The sequence below is a fragment of the Filicampus tigris genome, chromosome 1 (genome assembly GCF_054856515.1).
Source record: "Filicampus tigris isolate MCC_2025a chromosome 1, RoL_Ftig_1.0, whole genome shotgun sequence".
Taxonomy (NCBI): domain Eukaryota; kingdom Metazoa; phylum Chordata; class Actinopteri; order Syngnathiformes; family Syngnathidae; genus Filicampus; species Filicampus tigris.
In genome coordinates this window covers 6,915,969-6,943,340 of record NC_141217.1, presented here as the reverse complement: position 1 = coordinate 6,943,340, position 27,372 = coordinate 6,915,969, and the positions used below count along the sequence as shown (strand labels likewise).

General features: G+C 39.8%; 3 protein-coding genes across 4 annotated transcripts in view; 2 read left to right on the top strand and 1 right to left on the bottom strand.

Moving 5' to 3' along the window:
- mtcl2 (microtubule crosslinking factor 2) overlaps positions 1–4,979 on the top strand; it is a 71,555-nt gene extending 66,576 nt beyond the window's left edge. Inside the window, exons 23-24 of the mRNA XM_086049596.1 lie at positions 463–860; positions 1,216–4,979. Of these exons, the coding sequence (XP_085905722.1) occupies positions 463–860; positions 1,216–1,359 (542 nt within the window). The 3' untranslated portion in view covers positions 1,360–4,979. The remainder of the gene's footprint in view (positions 1–462; positions 861–1,215) is intronic.
- Positions 4,980–8,244: 3,265 nt separating this feature from the next.
- Positions 8,245–18,460, bottom strand: dnajc16 (DnaJ (Hsp40) homolog, subfamily C, member 16). Of its 2 annotated transcripts, XR_015089295.1 has the most exons (16): positions 18,177–18,460; positions 16,989–17,170; positions 16,853–16,919; positions 15,799–16,126; positions 15,530–15,714; positions 15,336–15,440; positions 15,100–15,258; positions 14,875–15,005; positions 14,616–14,805; positions 14,312–14,491; positions 14,140–14,216; positions 13,978–14,058; positions 13,801–13,890; positions 13,553–13,723; positions 9,044–10,649; positions 8,245–8,963 (listed from the first exon to the last, which is right to left on the bottom strand). XR_015089295.1 is itself a non-coding variant. In XM_086049567.1 (15 exons), exons 2-15 carry the CDS (start codon positions 17,159–17,161, stop codon positions 10,202–10,204), a joined length of 2,385 nt encoding a protein of 794 aa, XP_085905693.1. In that variant the 5' UTR covers positions 17,162–17,170; positions 18,177–18,460; the 3' UTR covers positions 8,245–10,201. The 2 variants fall into 2 exon arrangements, 1 of the variants encoding a protein (XP_085905693.1); XM_086049567.1 differs by having other exon boundaries at positions 8,245–10,649.
- A 485-nt stretch (positions 18,461–18,945) lies between these two features.
- Positions 18,946–24,996, top strand: casp9 (caspase 9, apoptosis-related cysteine peptidase). The gene is made up of 10 exons (XM_086042470.1): positions 18,946–19,251; positions 19,992–20,196; positions 20,550–20,618; positions 20,700–20,779; positions 21,674–21,850; positions 21,929–22,018; positions 22,197–22,344; positions 22,417–22,605; positions 23,851–23,960; positions 24,067–24,996. Exons 1-10 carry the CDS (start codon positions 19,120–19,122, stop codon positions 24,187–24,189), a joined length of 1,323 nt encoding a protein of 440 aa, XP_085898596.1. The 5' UTR covers positions 18,946–19,119; the 3' UTR covers positions 24,190–24,996.
- The last annotated feature ends 2,376 nt before the right edge of the window (positions 24,997–27,372 follow it).

Sequence of the window (27,372 nt, the reverse complement as noted above, 5' to 3'; positions counted from 1 at the left end):
AACCTCCAATTCGGTCGTCATCACAGAATTCCCGAGTCTGGGAAAAGGGGGCAGGGAAAGGAATAGAAGCGACAGTCAAGAGGCCAAAACAAACAGTTCAACTAAATGCAGAAGCGTACAAATAAGTCTTTATTATTGTTTTGAACATTTCTACTAAGGTGGTGCCTCTAATAGAAAACGCTCTAGAACCTGCGGACTTCTCTTTGGCTCTCGGGATCACTAAGAGGCCGGCATTTTGTGACCGAAGGTTTTGGGACGGAACATATGGTATCATTAAGTCGACGAGCTAGGAAGGTGCTAAGCCATGTTGTATTTTGTAGGTAAATAGCAAAACCTTGAAATCGAACTTTCTCGTAGAGAGTTGAAGCATCATCAAATAAATTACCAGAGTAAAACAACACATATTCATTTTCAGCTAACCTGTCAATCAATCATAACTCATGAAGATCAATGTGTGTTTAGGTGCCAGTTCAACGCGACTCCCTCATGGCGCGGGTAAATCAGTCTGTGCATCTGACCCAAGCACTCAGCGCTTCGGAGGCCTCGTCCAGGAGTTCTTACAGAATGTGTGCAGCGGCCGGAGCCAGGGAGGCGTCGCCCTGCCGACTGAGAGAATGCAAAGAGACTCCCTTGTTGGCGGAGGCTTCAACTGCGTGGATGAGCTCAAGACTGAATGTCTGCCTGCTGCCGTGGGAGGTCTCGGCGCCTTGGCCGGACTGTGCGGAGGCAACGACAATGTGACCAGGATTGTTAACAAGCGGTTCATGAGACAGACGGCCGGCGACGAGATGGTCAGTATCATGGGAGGAGGAGGGAAGGACGGGATCGGCAGCTCCGGCTCAGCAGGGCCCGGGACAGAGGTAAAAAACTTTGGTTTCAAGCACTTGAACTTTTTCAATAGTTGCTCAAAGCATGCTACAGTGTGTAAGTGGATGAATCTTTGGTCACTTTTAAAGTGAGTTAACAGCATTTTGCAGTACAGACCATGACAGTTTGATAAAAATGTTAGTGTGATTTAATAACAATGAGTACAAGCTATGTGTACAAGCTGCTGTTATACCAAACCAAACCAACAGGGGGCAGCACAATAACAGAAACCGTAGTTGTACAATATCTTCATTTAAAAAAAAAAAAAAAATCCCTCTCACCGTAGCTAATGGTAAACTCTTCCCTTGCATTAGCGAGCGAATGACAGATGATGTTTTTATGTCTCAGGATGGACCCTGTGACTGCATCGCCCCGTCCAGTTGTCCCGCCCGACCTTCTCGAGGCTCTCGCGCCTCGCCAGGGCATTGCAAACACCGGCCGCACGAGTCTTCGGCCTCCGTCGAGGAGAAGGGAGACTCTTTGACGGAGTGACTTCACCGCTTCTGTCCACACACACGGACACATGCACACACGCACGATTCCTCTCTAACACCGCCAACGCATTCGCTCCCCATCACCTAACCACGCCGCATACGTGCACTGCCAAACATGACACGCGCTGCTCGGCACACCTTCATGTTACACGCACAAACGCATACATTCAGGTCACATTTTTCAGTGTCAGTAGTCCTTAGGCCATCATACCCGTTTGTACAATCTCAATACTACCAGCAGGACATTCTGATAAATACCACTATGGGCCTAATGAACCCCTCACCCTCAATAGTTTCACGTGTCATGTTAACACCACTGAGCTATTACAGCAGTCTCGGGGGGGGGGGGGGCCGAAACGAAAGTATGTAGTACCCCCAACTATCTCACCCCCACCCGCATGTGCTGCTTTTGTACAGTAAACACACAGAGGAAACCCTTTTTATGCCCCAAAGACATTGTTCTCACTACTTAAGTAAGGCGACCCGTTTTAAAAAATTGCTACCGTTGAAGACCTCAGAAATACTTGGAATCCTGGGACTCTTTCCGTCAAACATGGGACCATTATTGTGTTATGTAAAAACAAAGTCTTTGTAGATTGTAAAGGAACACAACACCATCTGTTAACTGCAAGAGATTTTTTTTGTTTTTTTTTTGTTGAATGTGTCCACAACAGGTGAAGTGCCTGTTTGATTTCTCCGCTGATGTCAAAACTCGAGCCAAGAAATGGTAGTAATGCGGCTGGTTATGCCAACTGTGGCTTAAGTGCATCCTCGTGAGACATTCATTGGAAAATGCGCTCAGATAACCACTGCAGTGATTTGACGCAAGGCCGATAAAAGTTAATTGGAATGCAAACATTATGCCTTTTTTCACATGATGTCAGACAATCTCTGCTGCATTTTTTTTTTCTCAGAGCAAAGCTATTTGCTGTTTGTTAAATTAAAGGGGACATATTATGGAAAAAAAATACTTTTTAATAGACTGCCAACAAATAATGTGTGTCTCTGGACAGCCTGCCAACACATTAAGTGTGAAATTAAACAACTGACAAAATTTTAGGTTTTTCCTGCATATTTCCCAATAAGTGTCCGTAAACAAGTCGCTCTCACCATTTCTCAATCATGATGACACATGCACGGTTTACAAATTGATAAGTGTACTGTCTTTGGCGGCTTGGTGAAGTGCTGCCTCCATGAATGAAAATACAGTCCATCTTCGAATGTGCGCTTGCCTTTTTTCCTTCACACTCTGGGCTAGTATAGTAAGCGCTTGTCTCGCTGCAAGTCTGTAGCTCCACCCCTTGTCGTCATGGTAACGAAAGCCGTGCTCTGCAGTGGCCCAGCAATACAGGGGGTAGGGAGAGCTTAGGCTCATTTGACAAAACCCTCCACAAAACTGAGTCGTTTCAACCAGAGTGGATATTAAGCGTAATTCTTTTTCCATGTATCCTGTGTGTTTAAGTAAGATGTTTAAGAGACCTTTTTTTTTTTTTAAGACACCTGGGAAATGCTTTAAATTGTTGTGGGGGACGAGGAGCAGTAGCAGACTCGCTGCGAGTGGTGCCCGATACGTCTGTTTGTTTTACTCTCATAAGGGCCCATCGAGAATGCTCCGCCCCCTCTGTGCTGATACTGACGCTCCGCCCTTGGGGAGGGGGAAGCATAATTTGTCCCTTTTATTAAATCACTAACAAGTGCATAACTACCTTATGCGCAACTGTTCACAACGACCTTACTACTACCTATAAGGGTATTTAATAATTTGGTTACTAATTGAGAAAAACAGTATTTTTTTTTTTTTTTTACTTCGTATTAGTAATAGTAGTATAAAGGTAAAGTGAGGATGTGACACTGGGAAAGTCTCTAAATTTGGTTTAAAAAAAGAAAACATTTAAAATTTGAAAAAAAAACAAAATTGCAAAATGAAATATTAAACCTGCATCGTTTTTCTTTAAGATCAAGAACATTTAAAATACTAAAATTAGAATAAGCCTCCATAAAAAAAAATTACTGTATTTCGACTTCACTGAAAAGGCCTTACCGTCAAAAAAATTTATCAAAAACTTTCATGTGTTGAGGCACTCATTTACTCATACTGTCATTTTATTTCTCTTCATATTCATTTTTTTTCCTCTTCAAAAAGGGTGCAGATCATTGTCATCAAATTATGATGAATAACTGAAAATGCATTGCTACAAAATACTTTGCTGTTCATTGCATCGTCTCCATTATGAAGATCAGCTGATAATACAGTATAATTGAAGTGCCTGTCACATTGGCTGCGGACTCTTATGTTGAAACAAACACAGCAGGCCTTTTATTTCAATGACTGAGATTGTTTTTATGCACAAAAAGCTACACTTAAGTACTGTATGCACCACAGTAGAGGGACAACAAACAAAGGATTAGGATAGGAACGAATGTCTAGTACACGTTTTATACTAATGTTATTTCTGGAAATAAATTATTTTTATTTAGGTTTTTGTTTTTAATATATATATTATCTATATATACGGTTATTTGGGGGGGGGTCTGGTATACTACCTGGTTCTTTATATACACTATTTATCCAATTTTTTGTAATTGGCCATTATTCTTAAAAGGAAAGTTACATATCACATGCCACCATAGCAAATGACGTTGCTTGGATAAAGACCTCATTTAAGTACAATTAAAATACTATTTAGTGGGATTGTTGCTAATAATTAATAATTACGCAATGTCAAGTATGTGTGTTTTTTTGTCTGCGCTTCAATTGCATCGCATCCCTATGAAGCACATTTTGCCTTATTACACACCATCGCAATGTTGTTGCGCGAAGACAGGAACATAAAATGGCAAAAAAAAAAATGCATGTTAGAAATATTTTTATCTTCCTTATCTTCCTTTACTTTATTCTAATAAATGCGACAACGTGAAGTGTGGGCATCAATTGTTCCATTACATCCTCCAAGCCATTTCTATCCATTCCCAGTATTTTGGAAGTGGTTATGGATAGGTCAACTGTCTCGTTGTTCAATCAAGTGTCATAATTTTTCATTTGCCAGCTGTTGAGAAAACGACCTAAACTTTTTGTCTTCATCACATTTATTGGCAATATGTACAATAACTTCTTAGCTGCTCATAATATTAGCTAATATTTAGGCATATACCTGAAACACTGATTGTAAATTAGCTAGAAATTTTATGGACCATAAGCTTGACTTTTTAAAGTGATACTTCATGAAAAAGGAGAATGCAATGAAAGCTACATTAAAGAAAAAAAAGGAAACCAATTCCAGTATATTGTAGATTCAATAGGTTATTTTGTTGTTTTTGAGAAAAGCTGAATGTCAACAGATGATCTACAGTAGATGCAGGTCGCTGTGGAAATATGTAGCTGTCTCCCTTTACTGACCACACTTGAGCATTTCCTCTGTACATAGTGTATGTGTATTTTGAAGCGGATGAAAAACACACGCACACAAAATAATAAAAATATAGACATAGTCATCCCAGGAGGGCTTTTAAAATGTCTTTTTTTTCTCTGTATTTTTTAGACCCAATGTAGCTTGTATTGTAACTGCCCACTGTGTTTTGTCATAGAATTCACAAATAAATGTTTGGATTTTCACATGCTTTCATTTTCTTCAAGCTTTGTCTTCTTTCTTTTAAATGTCCTTGCCAATATGGAAATCATGTCTGACTGCATGTGTCAACAGAGGTTAGAAAAGTCCACACTCATTTACTTACATTTTTAAATACCCACCCAGTTCTTAATATGCAACTTGGACCACCTTTATATTTGCAAATACAGAGTGGAACCTCTGTGGTGGAATGCAATCAAACGCCGGGCGACCTCCTATTTGTTGGAATTTAGAATCTTTGTTTTGTTTTGTTTCATTTCATTTGAAATTGTGTAAATAAATAATAATAATCTGTTCCAATTGTTGGAAAGGTCATGAAATGCTGCAGGTTTTACTAACAATGACGCTTGTGTAGTACTTTTCAGGATACCCTAAAATACTTATTTTAAATGAAATAAAATCCTTAATGTGACCAGGCAAACGCTTTTAGGTTTTCCAATTCCTATTCAAGGCCTGGTACATGGTAACGTGAGTCCAAACTTGATTTTATCAACCACTTGATTCCCTTATTTTCAACCGTGCTTATTGGTAGCATTTCTTTTTCGATACAATAAGTTACTTCATTTGTGATATCTTTGTACTCTTCTCCCAAAAGTGTGGAATTATGTTGTAGCCTAACCTGATGTGGACTAATTGAGACGAGGTCAGCATGAGCCGAGACTATCCAGCCTGAAAAACATATCCAGATTGAAGGGTTGTATGCTCCCTTTTCCCTGAAACCCTTTGATATCAGAGATTACTCCATTCACTGATCCAATTAAAAATCTCAATAATAGTGCAGATAAAATGTCACTATAAGTCTTGTACCACTCTTGATGGGTAACCATCTGTGCCCGGGCGTTTGTTCGGCTTTAGTCGAGAGATTGCCTGCCGTAATTCACCCATCGTCACCTCAGCCATTAAAACTTCATTCTGGTCTCCAGAGACCATTGGGAGATTGAGCGACGCTAGCAAAGCATCAGGTCTTCCCCCGCTTTCAGGGACCCTTTGAGAATAGAGATCCTTGTAATATCTTTCAAAACAACTTTGAATATCTTTAAAGTCATGTTTCATTTGTTTGGTAATCGGGTCCTTCATTTTATGTACCACCCTCTCTGCTTGTTGCTTCCTTAATTTATACGCTAATTTTCGTCTCGCTTTGCTAGCCGCCTCATAATAACTCTGTTTTAAGAAAGTAACTTTTTTCTGAACGTCCATATCATAAACATCTTTTATCTGACTTTTAATTTCCATATTTTCTTGAACAACATGCGGTTGAGCATTTTTCTTATGTTGGCTTTCTAACTGATGTAATTTTTTAGGTTTTCAATTTTTTTCCCGTCCGAGCTTCTTTTGTAAGGCCAATTTTGCAATAATTTTCCCACTCAAAACTTCCTTGCCTGCGTCCCACGACATAGTTGGGGATACTTCCCTATTATCATTTTCGGACAAATATAGCAAGATTTCCTCTTTGATTGCCTCTTTCATCTTTCCCTGAAGAACATTCAAGTTGAGTCTCCATGCAATATAGATAAAGGCTGCTGGTCACGATGATCTATACATGTATATTAAAAAAATAAAATAAAAAAAGCTTTAGAGTAGAGGAGGCGTTTCATCTGCTTCAAAATATTGACGAAGAGGACGAATTGCTCGGCTCACACACGGCTGAGTCCCCCCGCCCCGGTAATAGTTGTGACATACGTTGTTGGTAATGTAACCCTTAAATGTTGTTCTTCCTTATCTTCGATGGCCGTGGTTTGGTGGGTTACAATATAAATTTGACTTTATGTATTTCTTCTGGCGTCTTCCTTGCTAAAGACAACCGGCACGGCAGGACAGAATTTGGTTAAGCCTTTATTCAGACATGAACAGCCTCGCTCTAATTCACCTCTCTCTCTCGTTTCTTCTTCGCTCTCGAAATACGTCGTAATAATCGGAATCGTAAAATCGGGTTTGAGAGAAAATAATCGTGATTTTCATATTAGGCAAAATCGAACAGCCCTAGATGGATGGTAATCATGTTGTTGTTGTTGTTGTTGTTTAACATTCACAGGTCCAGGCCACAGGTTGGTATGCCAAAAGAATCACAGATTATCATTTGATTTTCAAAATGTGTTTTCATTACCTGTCTTATTCATGCATTGACAAGCAATTTGTCTGTCTATCCATTTTTCTTTCACATTTCTCCAAGAATCTTGCACTTCAGGATGAACAAAGTTTGGTGATGACTGTTACAGATTCTTTGCAGATAAAAAGGATTGGCTTGACTCTGAGATGCCTTTTTCATTCTAAATTCTAACTGAACTCAAATGTAAATACAGGAATCATTATGACATTAATTAATGCAAGCATGCCGTCCAACATAGACATTTATTTAAAGAGCTCAGCCTGTAACCTTTCAACAGTTAACAGGATGAATGAGATCATCACCAGTTTAAAAGTCACTTCTGCTGTATGCGTTCTCATACTCTTGTATATTTCTGACTGTAAAATGCATCTTCCGCTTTGCTTATTAGCTATTCTGCATTAGCCAAGGTGGCAACTTGGCCTCATTTCATGACGTAAGTGAGCTGAAATGGCTACAGCAGCTCATCTATGATGCAACTACTGATCATCCATGTACTTGGGTTGGGGCCCATGATCATGCAAGGGTGGGTGATTTTGTCATTCACGCAGTTATTTGTTATTGAGATGCTGTTCAAATAACATGACCGACATACCATGGGAAGAGCAATGTCTCTCATTGCCATGGCAACCAGCCAGGACACTTCTTATGTTGTATTAGCACGAATGTTGATGCTAGCATTACTGTCTAGCTAGCAAAACACCACTGCTTAACATATACTGTTCATTAATTATTATTTGGGGTTTTTGTCACAGCATATCATGAGGTTCTTTTTGAAGTCTTTTTTTTGTTTGTTGGTTTGTTTGTTTTTTTTTGTAAGTTTGAACTAATCCACTTTGATTTTAGGAGGATGTTTGGCTATGGACAGACGGTGCTAAATTTGTTGAACTTGATTGGGCAGACAACCAGCCAGATGGAGAAAATGGTATGGAGATAAACTTTATGGGTAAATATTGATTTCACATTCATCTTGAGGTTGAGGTGATGTGGGAAACTAGATTTAATCACATGTAAAATGTATTTCTTTTTAGTTTGTAGAATATATTAGCCTACTGACTGATCCATGCAAACCCTGAAGATGTAAGCCTTTGAGAGCGAGAAATAATCACAAAGTGCCCTGATATTTTTTCACAGAACGTTTCAATGACCAGGATTGCAGAGAAGACAGGCCTTTTATTTGTAAACAGTGATTGGGGCTGAAAGATCTACTAACAACTCTGTTATCAATTCTGTTGTCTTCATAACTATAAATAATCATTAGCATGCACAGCAAAGTCTTGACTGCTTTTTTCTCTCTCATTGGGTTGACAGTTAAATCAAGGTTCACAACAGTAATCACAATGCAATAGTCTTATCAAAGGTATAGCTTACTACATGTCCCTGCTTTTTGAGACCACCAGAAATTTGTCACCGTGCTTTTCCCATTAAATGAGAAACAGACCGCTGAAAAGACACTATTTAAAAAACATAAATTATTTTATTTCCCCCCAACGAATAGATACCTCCACTGGTGAACTTACAGAAGCAAACATTGTTTGACTGTAATGTGCAATTGTGATGAAGTCTATATAGTACACTAAAACTTGTAAACATACACCAAAGATCTTGTTCACAGTTAAATCTTGACATTATTCACAGTGCCAGAAAAAAATCAAACAAGCAAGCACAACGTAACGAACTACAAAATGTCATTGGGCTACATGAAGCTACTTGTGGGTTTTGATTGCTACATTGGCTAACACAGCTGACTCCTAACCAATTCGGACTCCATGAAACAAAACCAGTCTTTCTATCTCAAAGGAAAACTACGCTGTCACAAGACAACAGTAGTACACAATACTCCACGAGCCAGTCAGCATCCAGAGTAATAATCTTTCAACAAAAGACAAAACATGCATTAATATTCATAGTGTGCCAGTATGAATTCTTTAAGATGACCGGTCAAGACTTACCTGGTCTCAATATTCTGGTTCTATTCACAAGGTCGGAGCAGCAGTAGTAGCAGCAGGAAGAGCATGTGGCTGAATAAAATAACATGCCTGTAACGCAGGGGTGTCCAAACTCCAGCCTGGGAGCCATTTCAGGCCCACTGTATTTTTTAGCAGCCTATAAAATATATCGTGGCGCCTTAAATTACAAATAAACTTGCCTTGCCTAAAAGTAATTCTAATGGTACGGATAAAACAGATTTGGGTTTTAACTCTAGGTTTGTGTTATCGAGAATAATAAATAAATAAAAAACAGATTAGAAAAAAAATAAAACTATACTATACAAACGAAATTAAGCAGTATAGCAGGTTGTGTTTGTGCTTACATTTTTTGTGTTTCTGTGCAGGTATTTCTTTTAATTTCTATTTTATAATGTCTTACAGTGCAATACTGTAGATTGCATTTTTTCTTATAAAAAGACACATTAAAACCTTTGGGATTTTTTTTGTAATGGATTAATTACATTTCCATTCATTTCATTTGGAAAAATTGATCTTCATAAGAAGACAAGAGGATGAAGAAGAACTTGACTTTTTGCTTCATCACCAGGCTCAAATGGACATTAAAAAAAATCTTAATACCCCAAAAGCCGTGTTTTTGTTACATTAAAAAATGAGACCAAGATAAATCTTTGCAATTGGTTAATTCTTTACAGCCATATCCCTGTTATAAGCGGGTGTGTACACTTGTGCAGCCACATTATCCCAGTTGTTTATTTTCCACTTCCTCACTTGAATTTTTTTTTCCTCTAATTGAATTGTGTAAGTTGTAGGTCAAAATAATGGTGGAAAAGGTTGAAATGAAATTATTTCCCTTGGGTTCATATTTTTATATCACAAAAACATGGCATTTGAAAAGGGGTGTGTAGACCTTTTATACACACTGAATAATATATATTGCCAGTCTTTTCCTGCACTAATAGATTGTTTTTTGCATGTTAAAAAATACTAAAGATGCAAAGTCAAAGTGGCCCTTGCATCTTTGGATTTTTCTCGATGCGGTCCAAAGATGAAAAGGTTTGGACACCCCTGCTGTAACGCAAAAAGTGCAAGACAAAACAAAATGACATTCAAACAGCCTTTTCAACGTGACCTCTTCAACTAATCCCAACCCGCCTCCGTCTATTTACTGGAGGTGATTTTTTGGAGTCCTGGCCAGGCGAGGATGTAGTAACGAGGCAAGGTGCCCTCCATGAGCCTTTCCATCCACAAGCCCAAGCGGTCCAGCTTGTGGTGGATCTGGAGGGTGGACGTGCTGCGAGAGCGAGCCGATTTGCGTGGCGGGTGATCGTCACGTGACGCCGCCCTCGACCTCCTCACCGATGCGGCTGATTCGTCCTCGGGCGTTTTGCTGTCCGGGTCTTCCCCGGTGTAGACGGGCTTAAACAGACAGAAGTACTTTTTGTGGCCGTTGAGTGCCAGCACGTAGCCAGTGTAGTCCATACTGCCGTTGGCTTCGTCGTCCTCGCATGCGTAGACCTGTGCGGCGTCCTGTGCGTTTTCTAGCAGCGTGCGCATCCACTCGCTGTGCTTGTCCGTATTCAGGAAGGAGAAATGCAGTGTCAGGCTCCTAGAACATTTCAAAGAATCCCATTCCACGATCAGTTAGATGTAAAGACACTAGTCAACGTTTTTACAAACTCACTTAGGCTAGGTTCAATCAGCATGAAAATGCGACCCGTGTCAGATTATTTTAATGACAGTCTGAACGGCTCAATTCTGATTTATTCAAATGCGACGTGGGCCACTTTCATTTGTGGTCGCATATATCTGACAGTGATGTCATCCGGAGCTCAAACTGTGCTCCGCGCGGGCAGAGGGGAAGTGCTGGCAGCGGGAGATCGAATTTGCAATGTTGATTTTGAGCAACAGTATCAACTTTAGATTTTACTTTAATTTAATCCCACTTAAAACACGAATCGTAAAGTGGCCATTTAGGGTGATAGCAGTAATTTAGCCACGGTTCAGATTAATTCATTTTTTACGCACGGTTGTGACATGACATCATCTTTAGTGACGTCTCCATGAAATAATTTCCCCCAAATACTGTATTTCTACCTCAGACTGAATCGCTTCACTGTAGAAATGCCCCGATACGATGTACATTTACTTCTGTAAACACTAAGTCGTGAGCGACGTCGTCTTTTCTTCAGAACATGCGAGTCACTTTGGAGACACATGTGTTCACATGCCAGAGACCGAGGTCGCATTTATAATGTAATATGAACGCTTAAACAAAAAAAATCTGATTTTTTTTTTTTTTTCAAAAAATCTGAATTGAGCATTAAGACTTGCGGCGTGAACCTAGACTTATAAAAACAGAACATATTCTGTTTCATCTCCCAAGTAAGGGTATTTCAACAAACAGAGCAAAAAAAGTGCCAACAGGTCTTATTTCATCATCATTATCTAAATAGAAGAAAATTTTACTAAGGTACTTTTCTTAAATAAATATGTAAAACAAATGGAAAACAAGGATTGTTGTGTACACAAGAACTGCTGCCTATTACAATAATGTAGCACAGCAAGCCCTTCTGAAAAACAATGACTTTAAATAAGGTCACATGCTCTTAAAGTTTACACTAGATTACTAACAACAAGTTAGTGATATTGGGTTTTTAGGTGAAATTTCAGGATGAACCCAAAATGCACTAAAACGTTTACAGGGGAACTTAGTGTAATGTGACCCTCTCAAAATGTTCGAATGCACGTGTCCAACTGTTTGTTCAATGATATCTTTTACACAACTTGCTGTTTTCCAACAAGGAGCTGAACGGCTGTGCTGTCAAGTTCAAGCTGCTGCGAACTGCTCGATAGGTATGAGCTCTTATTTTGAAATGACAGGAAGTAGATCTCTCAGGAAGAGACAAAATGAAGAGGAAGTGGCAATCCAGGTAACGAAATGAAACAGACAGGCTACTGTATGAGTCACTGGTTCAAGAAACCCAAAGAAACTAAATTGTTACCCAAGTGTAAAAAGATGAACCTCATTGAACAAACTGCAGGAATACCATTGGTGGGTTTCAGTTTGACTAACTGTCTACATGCTCATCTTATTATGCAAAAGCCCAATGCTTTATTTCCAAATGTTTGTTGAATGTTACACTAGCCAAAAATTGTAACCTAGCTACTAGCTTAGCCATCATGCTACTGCTAACATGCTAAACTCTTGTGATTTTTCAGTAGTTCTGGAATTAGTTGATAGTTTCATGATACTCTAGCTATTAGCTAAGCAGTTATCTTGGCATGCTAATACTAAATGCTAATTGCTAACTCAGTGCTTAAGTACCATGTGGCTTGCAAATGTAATGGCCTGTCTTCATGCTAGTGTAACATCTGAGTTAGCCTAACTTTAGTCTATCCTAGCTAAGCTTCTGTTTCTGCCATATGGTTATTTTGTTTGGTAGGATCAATACCTGTACTTTTCCTTATTTATTTAAATTAGGTTTAGGAACTAATGGTAATGACAATCTAAATGTGTTTCATGTATCGAGGACAATATTGTTTCTTTTCAATGTTTTCAAACTGATTGTGACAACTCAATTAAAATAAACTATAAAGAAGAAAATGTGCCATCTGTGTTTAATACATACATTCCTGCTGTTATTGGCCCTTTCCGAGTTAAGGTAAAGAATGAGGAAAAACTTCAAAGGACGCACACTTCTTTGCTTTTCTGTGACCCTCCCAGTCTCTCTGTATCTTTTTTTAGCATGTTTTGCCATTCAGTTCCTTGTTAGAGAACAGTTATTTGTGTAAAAAGTACTAAAACACTGAACAATTGAACATGTGCATCCAAATGTTTAGTGAAGGTCAAATTAGGTTAACATGTAAAAGTTATAGTGCGTCTTATATTCATCCTGAAAGAAGCTGAATATCGCTGTTTGGGAGTAGTGTATATGTCATCAGTACTTCTTATGAATGAAGCCACCATACCATTTAGAAGGAATAATACAATTATGGAATGCGCTTTACAAATATTATTCACAAATAACTTTTTAGCATTGTTTTTTAGCCTCTCTACCTTTCTTTTCATCATTTCATCATTTTCCAAGTTGTCTCTTAAGGGTTTGTTCAGTGCATTTCATATCACCTGCTCTGTGCTGTATTTGCATTATGCTAAGTGCAAGAAAAAAAAACCAACTACACTTAAGGGTTAATATTCCCTGTGCACTCTGACAATGAGAGCACCACTGCCACCTTCTAGTGGATGTGGAATTACATTTAGATGGTTGAAAAGGACAATGTGTATGTGATGTATGAATAGGTGTGTATACCTACACTACCGGTATATTGTTCCTGGTATGGTGTTTATTAATAGGTGTGTATGCCTACAGTATATTGTTTCTAAGTTTTAAGTGGTTTTTGACATGTCTGGAAATAATTGAAAGAAAGAAAGGAAGATGGAAAGAAAGAAATGACCAATACGTGGGCCAAATCAAGTTCCACGGATGAAAAATGACCATTGCAACATACCCCGTGAAAGAGTAGACCTCTTTGGCAAACTTGCTAAGCAGAATGTTCTTCGAGGCATCCGTGAGCACAAGAACTATGTTCATGTGTCCTGGCCTCAGCCTCACCAGGTTGCTTATGTAGGTGATGTCTGTCAACTCGGTCACCTCCACAAAGTTCTTCTTGGGAGGCCGACTAAATTAGTAAATCATAGTTAATGGTGATCTTGCACTCGCTGCAAATATTAGTAAATCCAAATGAATACATATTACCTTGACGGACCCCCACTCCCCGGTGATCCATTTTCTGTTTTAGACCCATCTTTTGCCTTTGTTTTGGGGGAGTTTTCATCACTTGAGTCACTGAAGACAACAGTGAATATAATCCAAGGTGTGATTCTTTAGGGACGCATCGAGGTAAAGCAGATTTTGGAGCACAACCAAGCTCACCTGAATGCTTGGACGACCACGGTTCCAAACAGGATGAATAAGGCAGAAAAGATGAGGGACAGCAAAGGCATCATCTCACGCCTGCAAATCAGGGTTACAGTGCCACAGTGTGCCAAAGCGTGCACTCCCATCTCGTAAAAGATTGTAAAAACTTGTACCCACCAGTTGTTGTGTAGAATGTCATCGATGACTTCAGAGAGGTAATCATAAAATGCATAGATCCATTGGATAACAAACATCTGCAGAGAGACAATAGACAGTCCTCAGTTAATTAGCAAAAATGCTTCCAACAAATTTCACATTCTTGGCTGATTTGGGCAGCCAAATAGCATACAGATGCAAACTCATTGTTGAGCTCAGGCAACATGGCATCATGGATCAGAATGGACGGGTCCTTCTGGAGTCGCTCCAAGTCCTCCACAAGGCGCTGCTTGTCTTCTTCACTGCCATTCCAAGGAGTCACTGGCTTGAAAAAGGCCTTCCCGGCAGCGTTGCGTCTCTCCAGGATCACCACCTGGAGAATAGGTAAACCCACAGGCACATGCGCACGTGCAAAGGTCAATCTCAAAGTAAAAAAAAAAAAAATCATGGAAGGATTGGAAAGATGCATGAATGGACGGCTAAGTAGAGTGACATACCTGCGGTGGCAGTGGTGTCTTTGTGCTGTCCTTGCTGGTCATCAGGATGTTACAAAGCGGTTGCTGTCGTTGGTGGTAAACATAAGCAAATCTCACAACTTCCTTCGTGTTGCTCGAGGCGAAAGACAGAAAGGCTTGGTTCCCTGAAGAAAAGCTCTCGTCGTTGCCTGTAATCAGCAGCACGCAGTATCTGACGGGAGGATAAAAGGCAGTGATGAAGCATACCGTTTGGGACTTGAGGGTGTAGACGCTGTCTTACTTCCTTCGTCGATGGAACTGCTTGGCAGGACATAGCTCATCAAAGAGCTTCTGATTCACCAGCCTCGGTGCCAGGAGGAATTTGTTGTTTGACATGAACTCGTCGATAATCTGCTTTTTCATTCCTTTAGTCTGCAAACAACAACGACAGCCATGTTTTATCGCTTGCTTGATTACAAAAAGACTCAGCTTGTTCCTTTCGTTAGGCGCCTGATTAGTCATTCACCTGTAAGATGTCAGCCGGGTTGTCTGTGTTCTCTTTGAAAACCAGCATGGTCGGGGCGTAGCTGTTGATATTAAACCGTCTCTGCAGATTGACCGTGTCTGAAAGGCCCTGGTCCACGTAGCCAAACTGCATGTGGTCCTTGTACGCGAAAGCCGTCAGCTATGAAAAGCGAGAGATTAAAACCAATGAAGACATTTGCGCTGTGAAGGCAATTGTGACATCAGTCCTAGGCTCACTTTATAAAGTAAGGGAACAACAGGCACTTGGTCAAACAGGAGCACGTGTGGCTTGTTGACTTCATGCCAGCTGTTCAAGAACTGCTTGTCGTTCTTGTCGCTGACCTGACAAAATAAAATTAGGATTTGATATGAACGCTGCCATCTACATACACATTGTTATCCATGAGTATAGTCAAAATGGAGATACTTACCCACTCCACGAGTCTTTGTGGAAGAAGGTCTTCCACAAACTGCCTCAAGTGCTCCTTAGCTACAGCGTAATGGAAGAATGTCACTTTGCCATTAATGACTCCCAGTATGGATGGCGTGCGATGAGCGCCGAGGTGATTGGCTAACCGTCTCTCGTAGCCAACATCCACCACACCGATTCCGACACCTGCGCGGATGAGATGCACGCCCTTTGGCTTTCACAATCTACCTCAAATTCTCACAGCTGCTCAATAACATGTCGATTCCAAACCTATTGTCTCCATTTCCTGCACCACCTCTTTCCACACAGGCTCGATGTGAATGCAGTTGAAGCACCAGTCGGAGGTGATCTTGATCAGGTACGGTTTCCTGAAGCTGTCAGGCACCACGTCGTTGACATACTGGTTAAAGTGCAGCGAGTACTTGCTGTCGGAAAAGTCCCGGTGGTTCTTGCTGTTGAATGGGAAGTTAAAGAAGGACTCTTCGAAGTTGAAGTTGTCGTGGCGGTGACCACTGTAGCGGCCGCTGCCATACGGCTGGGTGTCGTCCGTCTGTCCGTAGCGGTCATAGTTGGCACGTTTGTCCTCGCTGGATAGAATCTAGTGCGTGAAACATGTTTTTTTGTTCATTGGTTTCTGTGACTATTGGAAGAACTCTCAGAAGTAGGACGATGACTCTCGAAACACACATGGATGTGTTTGTTCAAAAATCCCCATGAACGTGTGTGGTCACATTGCCTTGTCATTCCCAGATTACAACATGCTATGACCACCTATTTATCGCAAGTGTACGTTCCAAACCTAACCCCTAGTAGGTGAAAATACATGACATAGAGAGACGACATAAAAATCGTTTTGTTTTACAATTTTACCCCTCCCTTGCTTTAAACACATTTAAACTCATTCAAACACACTTTCAAAACAAATTGTAAATATATTTCAGCACAAAAAAAGTGCAAGCATAAAATGTGTAGAAGATACTGTACAGTGTCCGTGTGTCTGTGTACATGCATGTTCCTTTAAGAGGCGGTGCCTGGTGGGGTGGCGTGTGATGTTTATGAGTCTGCTTGTGTGTGTTTGGAAGTGAGCCGAGTCTGTCTAAGTGTTTGTGTTCGGATATTTTAGTGTTCACCCGGCTGATTAGTACATCAGCAACTGTGGCTCTCATTTTCCACATGCAAAGCATTACAGTACTATAATACTATAAAAAGGCATAAAAAATTATTGAAAAAAAGCGATACAGCAGGGACATAAATGATGAACTGTGATATAGCGGGGGAATATTGTAGATTGACTTTTTCCCTTCAATTTCCCAACCCCACTAACCTCATATGATTTGGTAATCCTGATAAACATATCCTCAGCTCCCGGGTTTTTATTTTTGTCAGGATGCCTGGAAAAGAACATATTTATTAGACAGCTGTCAGCAAGCGAATGCTGATTTTGTGTCAAAGACACTCACCATTCTCTAGCGAGACGCTTGTAAACTTTCTTAATCTCAACCTGGCTTGCACCTCTAGTGACGCCCAAGGTTTTATATGGGTCCAGCTCTGGTCCAGCGTGCATCGCTCCGAGCTCCAGCACAGAAACCACCACCATGACAGCCAGTGGCAGAGACATCCTTAATTCTGCCATCACTGTTACCTTAACAACATAAGAGGTCCTGTCACCATCAACTGTTGCGTCTCAGGATGTTCAAACTTAAATGTCAGGGCATACTGGGTTGTCAAACTACTTGTCTTCATTATGAAACACATCATAGGATCCCACTGGGTGTTCTCAGGGGGCCGGCTATAACAGTTGTAATTGTTTAAATTCTAGGATGTAACGGTGTGCCAAAAATCACGGTTTGGTATGTGCCTTGTTTATAAAGTAACAAAATCCGAAAACCTTTTTTTAGCTTTTGTGCACACTGGAACACAATTCATGGGATTTAAAATGAAACATCAACAGTTTCAATCTTTTTCTTTTTAGGAAGGGGAAATCGTAACAGTTTGTCTTATTTTTAGGAAATGAATGATACAGATGAGTGCAACTGTAACAATTTGAACAATCTGAATGATTATGCTGTAATCAAATCATCATCAAAAGCATATTGCTCGCCAGAGGTTGAGCTATACAGTACATATTGCTCACCAGAGGTTGAGTTGTACTGTATTTGTTTACGAAGGCAGTTACTGTACATATCCGGTCGCTTATACCTAAAATGTTCTATGTAGGAAGTTGGGAACCCAAATAATTGCGCCATCGTATGAACATTTATTTTCATTTTTCTTATGGCTAAGTAGTTTTGAACAGAAGCCGGGGACAAATTATGGCAGGAGGCCAAACAGGCGTTTGTCACTTGAGTGAGGATTTACAAATGATACACACATCACATATTTTCAAATTACATTAGCCTACAGCATATTAGGACATGAACTAACGATCACACGCGAATAGATACATTGGCCATGATCAGAATAGCAGCAGGCAGAACAGCAAAAATGTATTTTATAGAAACAATATGTCACCGTATGCGCTGCGCTGTCACCATACTACAGTTTACTATCGAATGTAAAATGTACAAGCAGTTATTTTGATACTGAGAGTGTTGTAATCGCGTTGCTATAAAAATTGTCCGTTTCGCTGCAAATACAAAGTCAGGCACCTCAAGCAGCTGCAGTCAACCGGCACTACGCCACATTTTTACGGGCAGGTGTTGATTTTCGGCTTGGTCTTGGTGGATGCTGGACAACGACTATCACAAGGTGTGTGTTCGTCAGCACTCCTGGCTCCTCCAGGGCACGGTTACATCTACGAACGGGCAATAAATCGAAAGTACTGCTGGGGGATTGAGTATTTCATGGAAACAGATCAGCGTTATGTGTTTGTGATCGGGTTATAAATCGTCGTTCCCCGACTTTTAATATAACCGCAATCCGCAATGTAGTGCTTGCTGAACACTGACGTACTACAAGTCGGTGGGTATCCAAAATCAAGCGCATCCTTTTTTTCAACGTATTTTTCGAGTTGGCCAATCACAAACCAGAGTGATGTAAACAAGGAAGAAACGCTTGTAATCGACCATAAACAAGATGCGCGGGAAATACATGTATTTTACAATATTATATTGTGATTTTAACATTTTAGTGAAACGTCACATGACAACAAGATGTGTTGAAAATAGTTTGTGTTTCGAAGCGTCAAATGCATGCAAGCAAGACACTTGTTGGTCAAGGAGTGAGCAATTGCATATTCAGTGGTTTTGATTTGGACAGGAAATCTGATATGCGGAAGGCTGACGAGATTGACTTGTTCAATAATAATTCAGAGAGAAGTAAGTTTTTTTAATTAAAATAATAACCCAGGGTCACCAATTGAAGGCAGAAAACGCACCGAACCATGTTAAATCTGCCGAGAAATACGTAGTAGAAGAAGAAAGATGGCGCCACCCATGATTGTGACGTCATTCACAAACACTACCCAGAGACCAGGAAATAGGAGTTCTCGTCGGCACAACACGCTGTCATAAAAAGTCTCCTCTTTACTTGGTCTTTTTTTTTTCATTATCATCGCAGATTTTGTTACAGCCGTTTATTACTTAATGGAGGATGGAGGACGGTCACAAGAAGATTCTTCAGCGCTATAGGATAAATATTGTCACGAGTTTGGACCCATCTAGTCTCTATGACCGCCTGCTTCAGAAAGGGGTTTTCACTCAAGATATGATCGACAAAATAAAGGTAGGAAGGTGTTGGCATGGTAGTTGCCAGATTTGTGATTAACAGTGAGTCTTCAATTTAGTGGGAAAAAGTTGCGGGCAGCTTGATGCAAGTGGTCAGCACGTCAACCTCGCGGTTCTGAGGTTCTGGATTCGAATCATGGCTTCAGTTTTCTTGTGATTGAATGTTCTGGGACCTGCTTGCTTGCTTCTAGCAACGTTCCAAAATATGCATGTTAGGTTGATGGATAGTTCAACAAAGGCGTGCGTGTTATTGTCCACTATATGTGAGCCACTGAGAACTTAATTGGGCCAGCTCCATTTAAGTGCAAAGATGAATAGGAAGCTTTCCAAGATGGCCACATCCTTGAATGATGAAACCAGGCTTACCCTCTTGCGAAAATATCTCATGAAATATTGAAAGATTTTGATGGATGTTTGGAAATCAAAACCAAAATGTCCTTTAAAACAATTAACCAGAAGTAATCATGGCCACCAATAGAACTCGCCTAGATTTTATCACGGCCATAAAACTTGAAATCACTCCTGCAAAATGACAAAAATTAAGTTTGTACTTCTCTGTGGCTTATGCAATAGTATGTGCCCTGTGATTGACTCGCAACTACCTCTCGCCCAATGACAGCTGGGATAGACTACAACTCACCTTTAAAAATAAAAAGCGCTAACGAAAATGGATGACTGTAAGAAAACAAAAAAGCATGAGTGTTTGATATACTCAAGTTAATCCATATATCTTAACAGAGCTCAGGAACAAGACGGGACCAAGCCAGGCAGCTGGCGCGAGACCTGCCGACCCGCGGGAGTCGGGCCTTCCCTCTCTTTCTGGAATGTCTTCGGGATTCAGAGCAGCACAGTTTGGCAGAGCTCCTCCAAAGTGGAGCACCTGCGGTTCAAGGGTCGATGTCCAACCGCCTCATTCAACCTGTTGTCCGGACACTTCCAGTTTGTAAGTGCACCTTACTCAGATGTTTAGTCATGTTTATGGTTTGAGCACAATCATATTCAACTAGTCTGTGCGTCATGTCACAGGCGGTGTGCGTACTGAATATTTGTGCAGCTTTGTGATACAATTAATAAAACCTAAATCGATCTGTATATGTTGTTGGAATTTTGATGAAAACATTTTTGTTTTTCCAACATGAAGCCTATCCAGTTGATGTATTTATTCTTATTACCAATAACATTACATATCAAATTATGTCAATATTTTGGCATGCCCCGTATTATGCCTTGACCCCTTTCCTTCAGAGGATGTACAGTACTGTATTTGAAAACCACTTCAACTTGTTTCTTGTGCAGCCTCTGCAGTGGATTTCCAGAAGCAAATCAAGGCTGCCCCTCTCCATCCAGTACACACTCCCACTCCATGTAAGCTACCGCATGTGTATTGGCTCATAATTTTGTGTGATTGGCTTATTAATTGAACATGAGCGGATGGTTCTGCCACAGCACCTAATGCAGAGAGCCTACAAGCTCAGACGCAGGTCAGAATGCGCATGCAAGGCAGGACACGGCGGGACAGCCTTCAGGTAAGCACCATTTAGTTGTTAGGCACTTGTATGAAGTAAGGGAGCTGTAATTTATCCATTTCCACGTTGGGTAGCACGACATTTTAACTTTAGTTTTTTTTCACCACATCTACAAATGACCTGGCCCATCTGTACTTTTGAAAAAACACTTTTAAAAATCAGACATTTCCCTTGAGTGTAGTTTTGCCCACCCCTACTCTTTCTAGTGTGTGTATTGAAGTAGAAACAAAAATCACAGTGTCCTTTAATTTAGCTTCAATACAGTTTGGGTATTGCTTACTAGATTATGGGGTGGAAAAGTTCAGTTGAATTTTGCGGGTAAAATTTTTCATTAGAATTGTAACGGTTACATTTCGGAAATATTACAAATTGGAACCTTTCTATGGTTGTTTATGAGAATTAACTTGGGAATGGGGGGTAATCTACTATCATATTCAAGCATAAATATAAACATCCTGTTTTGCCATGAGTAGACGTCCAGGCAAAATGGATAGCGTTCCTTGCCTACATGCTAATTTCTCCATTTTCTTTCACTTCACTCGAGCAGTGCTGTATTTGAAGCTTGCTCGGCCCCCGACATAAAAAAAAACAAAACAACAACAACAAAACAAATCAATCCGGCGGCGGCTCATACCATAGGTAACCCTCAATCTACTGGTGTAATTGCATGAAATGTGGTTGTTTTTTTTAGGATTATGCTGAAATATAGTTCCTCCAGTGGTATTTAATTTCCCTTTTAAGGGCCGAGGGCCAACGTTAAAATTTGTAAATTTCTGGTTTACTCCCGCTTTTATACACTGTATTGTTTTGTGTTGTGAACCGTACATCATATTGTGGCCAGCCAGGGTAAACGCATTGATGTCCTGGCTTACATAATTTCCCCTTGTACGGCAGAGCTACAAAATGGATGCCAGCCCGTGCGGACACTGCCTCATTATCAACAATGTGGATTTTGAGCCACAGAGCGAGCTGAGTAATCGCACGGGGTCCAACATGGACTGCGACAGGTTGGAGAGACGATTCAAAGCGCTCAACTTTCTCGTGGAAGTGAGGACGAACCTCAAGCAACGAGTAAGAATCCCTTTTTGTTGTTGCATGATGCCGAAGTCGTGGGTGTGCATGGTGCTAATGGTTCCCTCCACATTACAGCGGATCAAACATGAGTTGTCCGATTTATCGAAGAAGGACCATTCGCCGTACGACTGCTGTGTGGTCATCATTCTGTCTCATGGGACAGAAGTAAGACGCTTTTGTATTCATAAGATAAGATACGATCACTTTGCTTATGTGGTATTTTTACAATTACGCTAAATACACTAGGTATACCAGTCGCTCCGGTTGTGCCCTTTTGCATTTGGTTGACTTATCACACCCAAATGAGTGCTATAAATCTCACATGAATACGCCTCTATTGCAGGTGAGTCACAACCGCTTCCCCGGCGCTGTTTATGGCGTAGACGGCCAGTATGTTCCAGTGCAGCACATTACGAACTACCTCAACGGGAAGCACTGTCCCACCCTGCAGGGGAAACCAAAGCTTTTCTTCATCCAGGCCTGTGGAGGAGGTAACTAATGGTGAATGTTGCCTCCTATGACAGCATTGGTAGTAAGAACAAAGATTTGTCTCTGTCATCAAGGTGAAAGAGACAGAGGCTTCGAGGTGCCGTCTGACGAGGCGGAACCGTCCAGTGGGGGAGCCGATGACCAGACGGACGCCATCCCCGCGTCCTCCAGCAGCGACTCGCTGAGCATGTCTGATGAACCTGACGCCGGCGCCACACTGCCCACTCCGAGTGACATTCTGGTGTCCTACTCCACTTTCCCAGGTACACTCCATTACAGAGTGAGCAGAAGTTGTGTGTAGCCGTTCTGGTCCACCTGGTGGCAGTAGTGCATCTCGAGGTTATTTATTTTAACTCCACATAGAGCAGGGTATTCAACTAAATTATTCAGGGGGCCACATAATCAAAAACCCAAGGGGCCGGGGCCGGATCCATACTTGTCAGTCCACTTGGTATTAAACTGGTAATTTTCTAAATCAACCTTTCTTTTTTTCAGTTTCGATAGCACCCTCTTTACAGACCGAGTGAGGGCATTGTTTGAATTTGGATGATTCCGGTTCTTAGATTCGATTCTGTTTCCTAGCAATTCTCGCTTCCGATTCTTAACAACAACAACAACAAAAATAGAGGAGTTACTTTTGGACAAATTGCATGAACTCCTGTGTTCTTTAATTTCATTTTTTTCTATTTGTGAGCTTTACTATGAGTTACTTTAAAGGGCTGTTTCAACCAGTATATTTATTTTATATTTTTTGTATTATATTTCACAAGAGCTTAATTTTTGAGAAGCTCAAGACAATACAATAATGCAGGTGTTACGGAAAGCATGCTACTGAAATGAAAAAAAAACTATATATATATATATATATATATATATACATATATATATATATACATATATATATATACATAATTACACATATATATACATATATATACATAAATACACATATATATACATATATACATAAATACATATACACATACATACATATATATATATATATATGTATATATACACATACATACTACTACAGAAAGATGTTAATACTTTTAATTTAAAAATTAAAATTTTCATCTCATGAGGATTTGTTGTTGTAAATAAAAAAATACATTACATATGAACAGTATGTTGAATGTATATATCCATCTTGTATCTTTTATCTTTACATTCCAACAATGCCACTTCCTTATTCTTTTTCTACTGTCAGTAGAGAGGCATAGCACTACACAACGCCACAGCGCCCCCTACCTTCCCAGGTGGTGTGTAACATAAGGATGTGTACATGTGGCGAACGTCTTGTGTTTTTTTTTTTCCTTTTTGGCAATCAACCGCGGGCGGGACCAACATGCTTGGCGGGCTTGATCTGGCCCCCGGGCTGCCAGCGGAATAGCCCTGACATAGAGGTTATATTTTCATCTGTATTGGGGCATTTATGAATAAGCAGGGTGAAAATGTTCACATATAACGCCACACCATCCTAATTTTTTTGTGACCAATTGACACAGGTTACGTGTCTTGGAGGGACACTCAGTCAGGTTCCTGGTACATTGAGACGCTGGACCACATCCTTGAGGAAAATTCTGCCACTGTTGATTTGGTCACAATGTTAATGATGGTGAGCTTCTCTTCTCAATACAGACATAGCCATATTTTTGTTGAAATAAATCAAGTGAATATTATCTTATTCCTTCATACACACATTTTTTATTGTTTGTTTCCAGGTTAACAATGAAGTCTCTCAGAACTCTGCAAAAGGCATATATAAGCAAATGCCAGGTTCCTTTAACTTTCTTCGCAAGCTTCTTTACTTTCAAACCTCAACACTGGGAAATAATTCATCTTAACAAAATTAAATGTTACTGTACATGCTAAAGACAGCAATTTCTTGTGACAATACATTATTTTTTCATTTAAAGCAACACTGTGTCATGTCAGTTTTTGTTGATTATGGCGGCGCCATGTGGACAAAAGCGGTAGTGTTTTGACAAAAATCAACCACATTTCCCATGTGTGTCAGCGCGTAGTGTCGTTAAGTCCTGAGCCGTCCTTATAGCGAAAGGAGGAAGTGAGTATGCCGTAAAGCAATTCAGGACATTTGTATTTTTTTGTGTGGCAGGGTTGATCCCATCCTCCTCAAAGTTGCTTTGTGCCAGTAAAAACAATACAGACCCCCTCAGGGCATGGGGTCCCATTCAGCTACTGTACTTGTAAGTCAATGTTTCATCAAAAGAGTTGTGAAATCTTTTTATTAAGGTCGATTTCTTGCCTGGTGCTGCTTTAATATTTTGTAAAAAAAAAAAATTTGAATAGTTGAACATGTATTTTGTGTACCAGTATGGATACCAGTAAGATTATTTTTGTGAATTTGTACATTTTTTTGTATATTTTTCATTTCATTTTAGGTTTTTACAATACTTGTTTGGACTGGGAGACATTTTTACAATATAAAAAATATGCTTGGGGGTAGTCCAACCCCTTATGTCGTTCTTTGGAAGTAACGTCTGCATTTCTGTGTCACCATGCTACGCAAAAACAGGTGCTTTTTATGTGAACACATGTTTTCAACCAAACAGTTCTGGAATGTTTTTGTTACTGTCCTATTTGGTTGGATGGGTGTTTTTTTTCTTCTAAAATAAAAACCCTAAAATGGTGACTGACTGATGGTCTTAAATGTTTAAATGTATCCAATTCATTGTAAACACAAAAAATAACTTCAAATAATTATAAATTATAAATATAATTTGAAAAATAGCAAGATTATTGCCTAACATTGTTACATGTATTTTGGCATTGAGTTGAACAAATGAATATGAATCATTTTAATCCCTTCATACATGTGCATTGTATTCAAAATTATTCGTCATGAGCAGGCTTTGTTCATTGTCAGCGATTTATTAGGTTCTATAGCAACCTTAGGTTGGGGGAGGAAAAAATACTGCGATAACAGATCACAGCCAACAATCAGAGGTGCCGATATTACACAATGTGCTTTCTGCACACTGCATGAACACGATGGACTGTTGGACATTTCGTAGGTTTTCTGTTGTAATTTACTGGCAACTGCAAATTAGCATTTAGGCTACTGCGCAGGTAATACAAGTTTCTTGTCTAATTTGACTTTTTATCCACTCAATGCTTTAAGAATGCAAAGGAATGGTGATGCTATGCTGTTGATGGCTGCTGTGGTAGCTTCCTCTTTATCATCTTTCCTGTTTTGCAACTCATCCCGGTTTTGACAGTGCATTGAGTTCCTTCATCACAATTGATTGTCACAATGAAACTTTTAAGCAATGGGGAAAACATGATTAATAAATATTTCTGAAAATGAAATTGGTGGCCAGGTGTCGCGCACAAGACATGAAAAGGTATTTTATTTGTGATTTGGGTACACTAAATAACCAAACGTGATAAATCTACTGTGTCGTGAAAAAGTATTTGCCCTTTTCTCAAATTCTTACTGTTTTGCATTGTTTCTCTGCATTAATATTTCAGACTAGCAAACAAATGTAAGTATCAGTCAAAGATTATTCAAGTAAACATAGTAAATAAAACAACCATTAAAAACTGCATTCTAAGGAAAAAAAGAAAACATATTCAAAGCTACCTGGCCCGATGGTGTGAAAAAGTACTTGCTCCCCCTGTTAAATCATTCATTCACTGTGTGTAATGCAGGGGCATTACCAGAGGGGGGAGGGGGGGGCAGTGCCCACCCACGGACACACTAGTTTTATGTCACAATAAAACATGCGCTGGTTTTAACCAAAAATGAACAAAATACAAAGCTATCGCAATATGAACATGCTGTGTGTGTGTGTGTGTGTGTGTGTGTGTGTGTGTGTGTGTGTGTGTGTGCGTGTGTGTGTGTGTCTGTGTGTGTGTGCAGCGTTCGCGTGTCTTTCTCTCTCTACATTGTAAATTTCTTTGTGTACATTTTACTCTAAAAAGACTATATTTGGTCTCAGTCTAAACAGATTTGGAAGAGAACGATATTCAGAATAAATTTTACACAGAAAAACATTTGGCGAGTTATTTTCTTGAAAAAAAAACTCTTAACGTTTTTTCACTCAGAAATTCGAAGTAAATTTTACAAGAAGAATTTTGGAGTCAATTATACTTGCATTGTATTAGTTTATTCAAAAATAAAAGTCACACAAGGGTTGAGGAACGTATACCAACGACCGGGAAATGGCCACATGAGCCATGTCACACATACTGAGAGCGGGTAAATTACTGCTGTCTCCAAAAGGAGAACCCCCCCCCCCCAAATCCTGTCTCCTTTTGGAGGTACAAGTATTCCGCCTGACACCAGTGATTTACAAAGGTCACATTAGGTGCACAATGGCTCAGGTGGTAAGTCTCCCAACCTGAAATGTTTTGTTTTTTTCCTCAATCCTTGAGAGACTTTTTTTAAGATAAACTAATACAAGTAAGTTCCTTTTGCTTCCAATTTCTGTGTGAAAAAACTTTAATAGTTTTTTTTTCAAGTAAATAACTCCAAATGTTTTTCTGTGTATAATTTACTCTGAATATTAATCTCTTCCAAGTGTAAATTATGCTCTGTTTAGACTGGGGCCAAATATTGTCTTTTTACAGTAATATATACTCTAAAAAACACAGCACATGAATGTTGTAATCACACCGTCCTTCATACAATTGAATTTTGTACATTTCGCAAAGGTCATACTTGTCTTGACATGGTCAGAAGGCCTGCAGACAAGGCTCCTCTTGCTTTTTTTCCACCCTCAACAGCAACATCAAAACAAGAGGAACACACCATGCTATGGTGTGTTTTTTTTATGATCCCAAGACATGCACAGCACAAACAGTTCAAATGTTCAGGAAATTAGTTATGTTCTGTATTTTGTGCATTGTTTGCCTTTAATTTTTGAAAAAAATGTACAGTAAAATCAGTCCAAATTTTACATGCTGACAGCATTCCTCTCCAGGAACAAGAATCCACTGGAATGATTTTCTACCAATTGAGGGAATGTTTTTTATGGCAGTTCAATCATGAAGGAAATGATGAT

What these genes read in the sequence shown, in the direction of transcription:
- dnajc16 (XM_086049567.1), bottom strand. Translation starts at nt 17,161, where the DNA reads ATGGCAGAATTAAGGATGTCTCTGCCACTGGCTGTCATGGTGGTGGTT. An exon ending in AAGCGTCTCGCTAGAGAATG is followed by an intron (nt 16,920 to 16,988) that starts GTGAGTGTCTTT and finishes GTTCTTTTCCAG; the next exon opens with GCATCCTGACAAAAATAAAA. An exon ending in ACCCGGCTGACATCTTACAG is followed by an intron (nt 15,006 to 15,099) that starts GTGAATGACTAA and finishes TGTTGTTTGCAG; the next exon opens with ACTAAAGGAATGAAAAAGCA.
- casp9 (XM_086042470.1), top strand. Translation starts at nt 19,120, where the DNA reads ATGGAGGACGGTCACAAGAAGATTCTTCAGCGCTATAGGATAAATATT. An exon ending in ATATGATCGACAAAATAAAG is followed by an intron (nt 19,252 to 19,991) that starts GTAGGAAGGTGT and finishes ATATCTTAACAG; the next exon opens with AGCTCAGGAACAAGACGGGA. An exon ending in AGTACACACTCCCACTCCAT is followed by an intron (nt 20,619 to 20,699) that starts GTAAGCTACCGC and finishes GTTCTGCCACAG; the next exon opens with CACCTAATGCAGAGAGCCTA.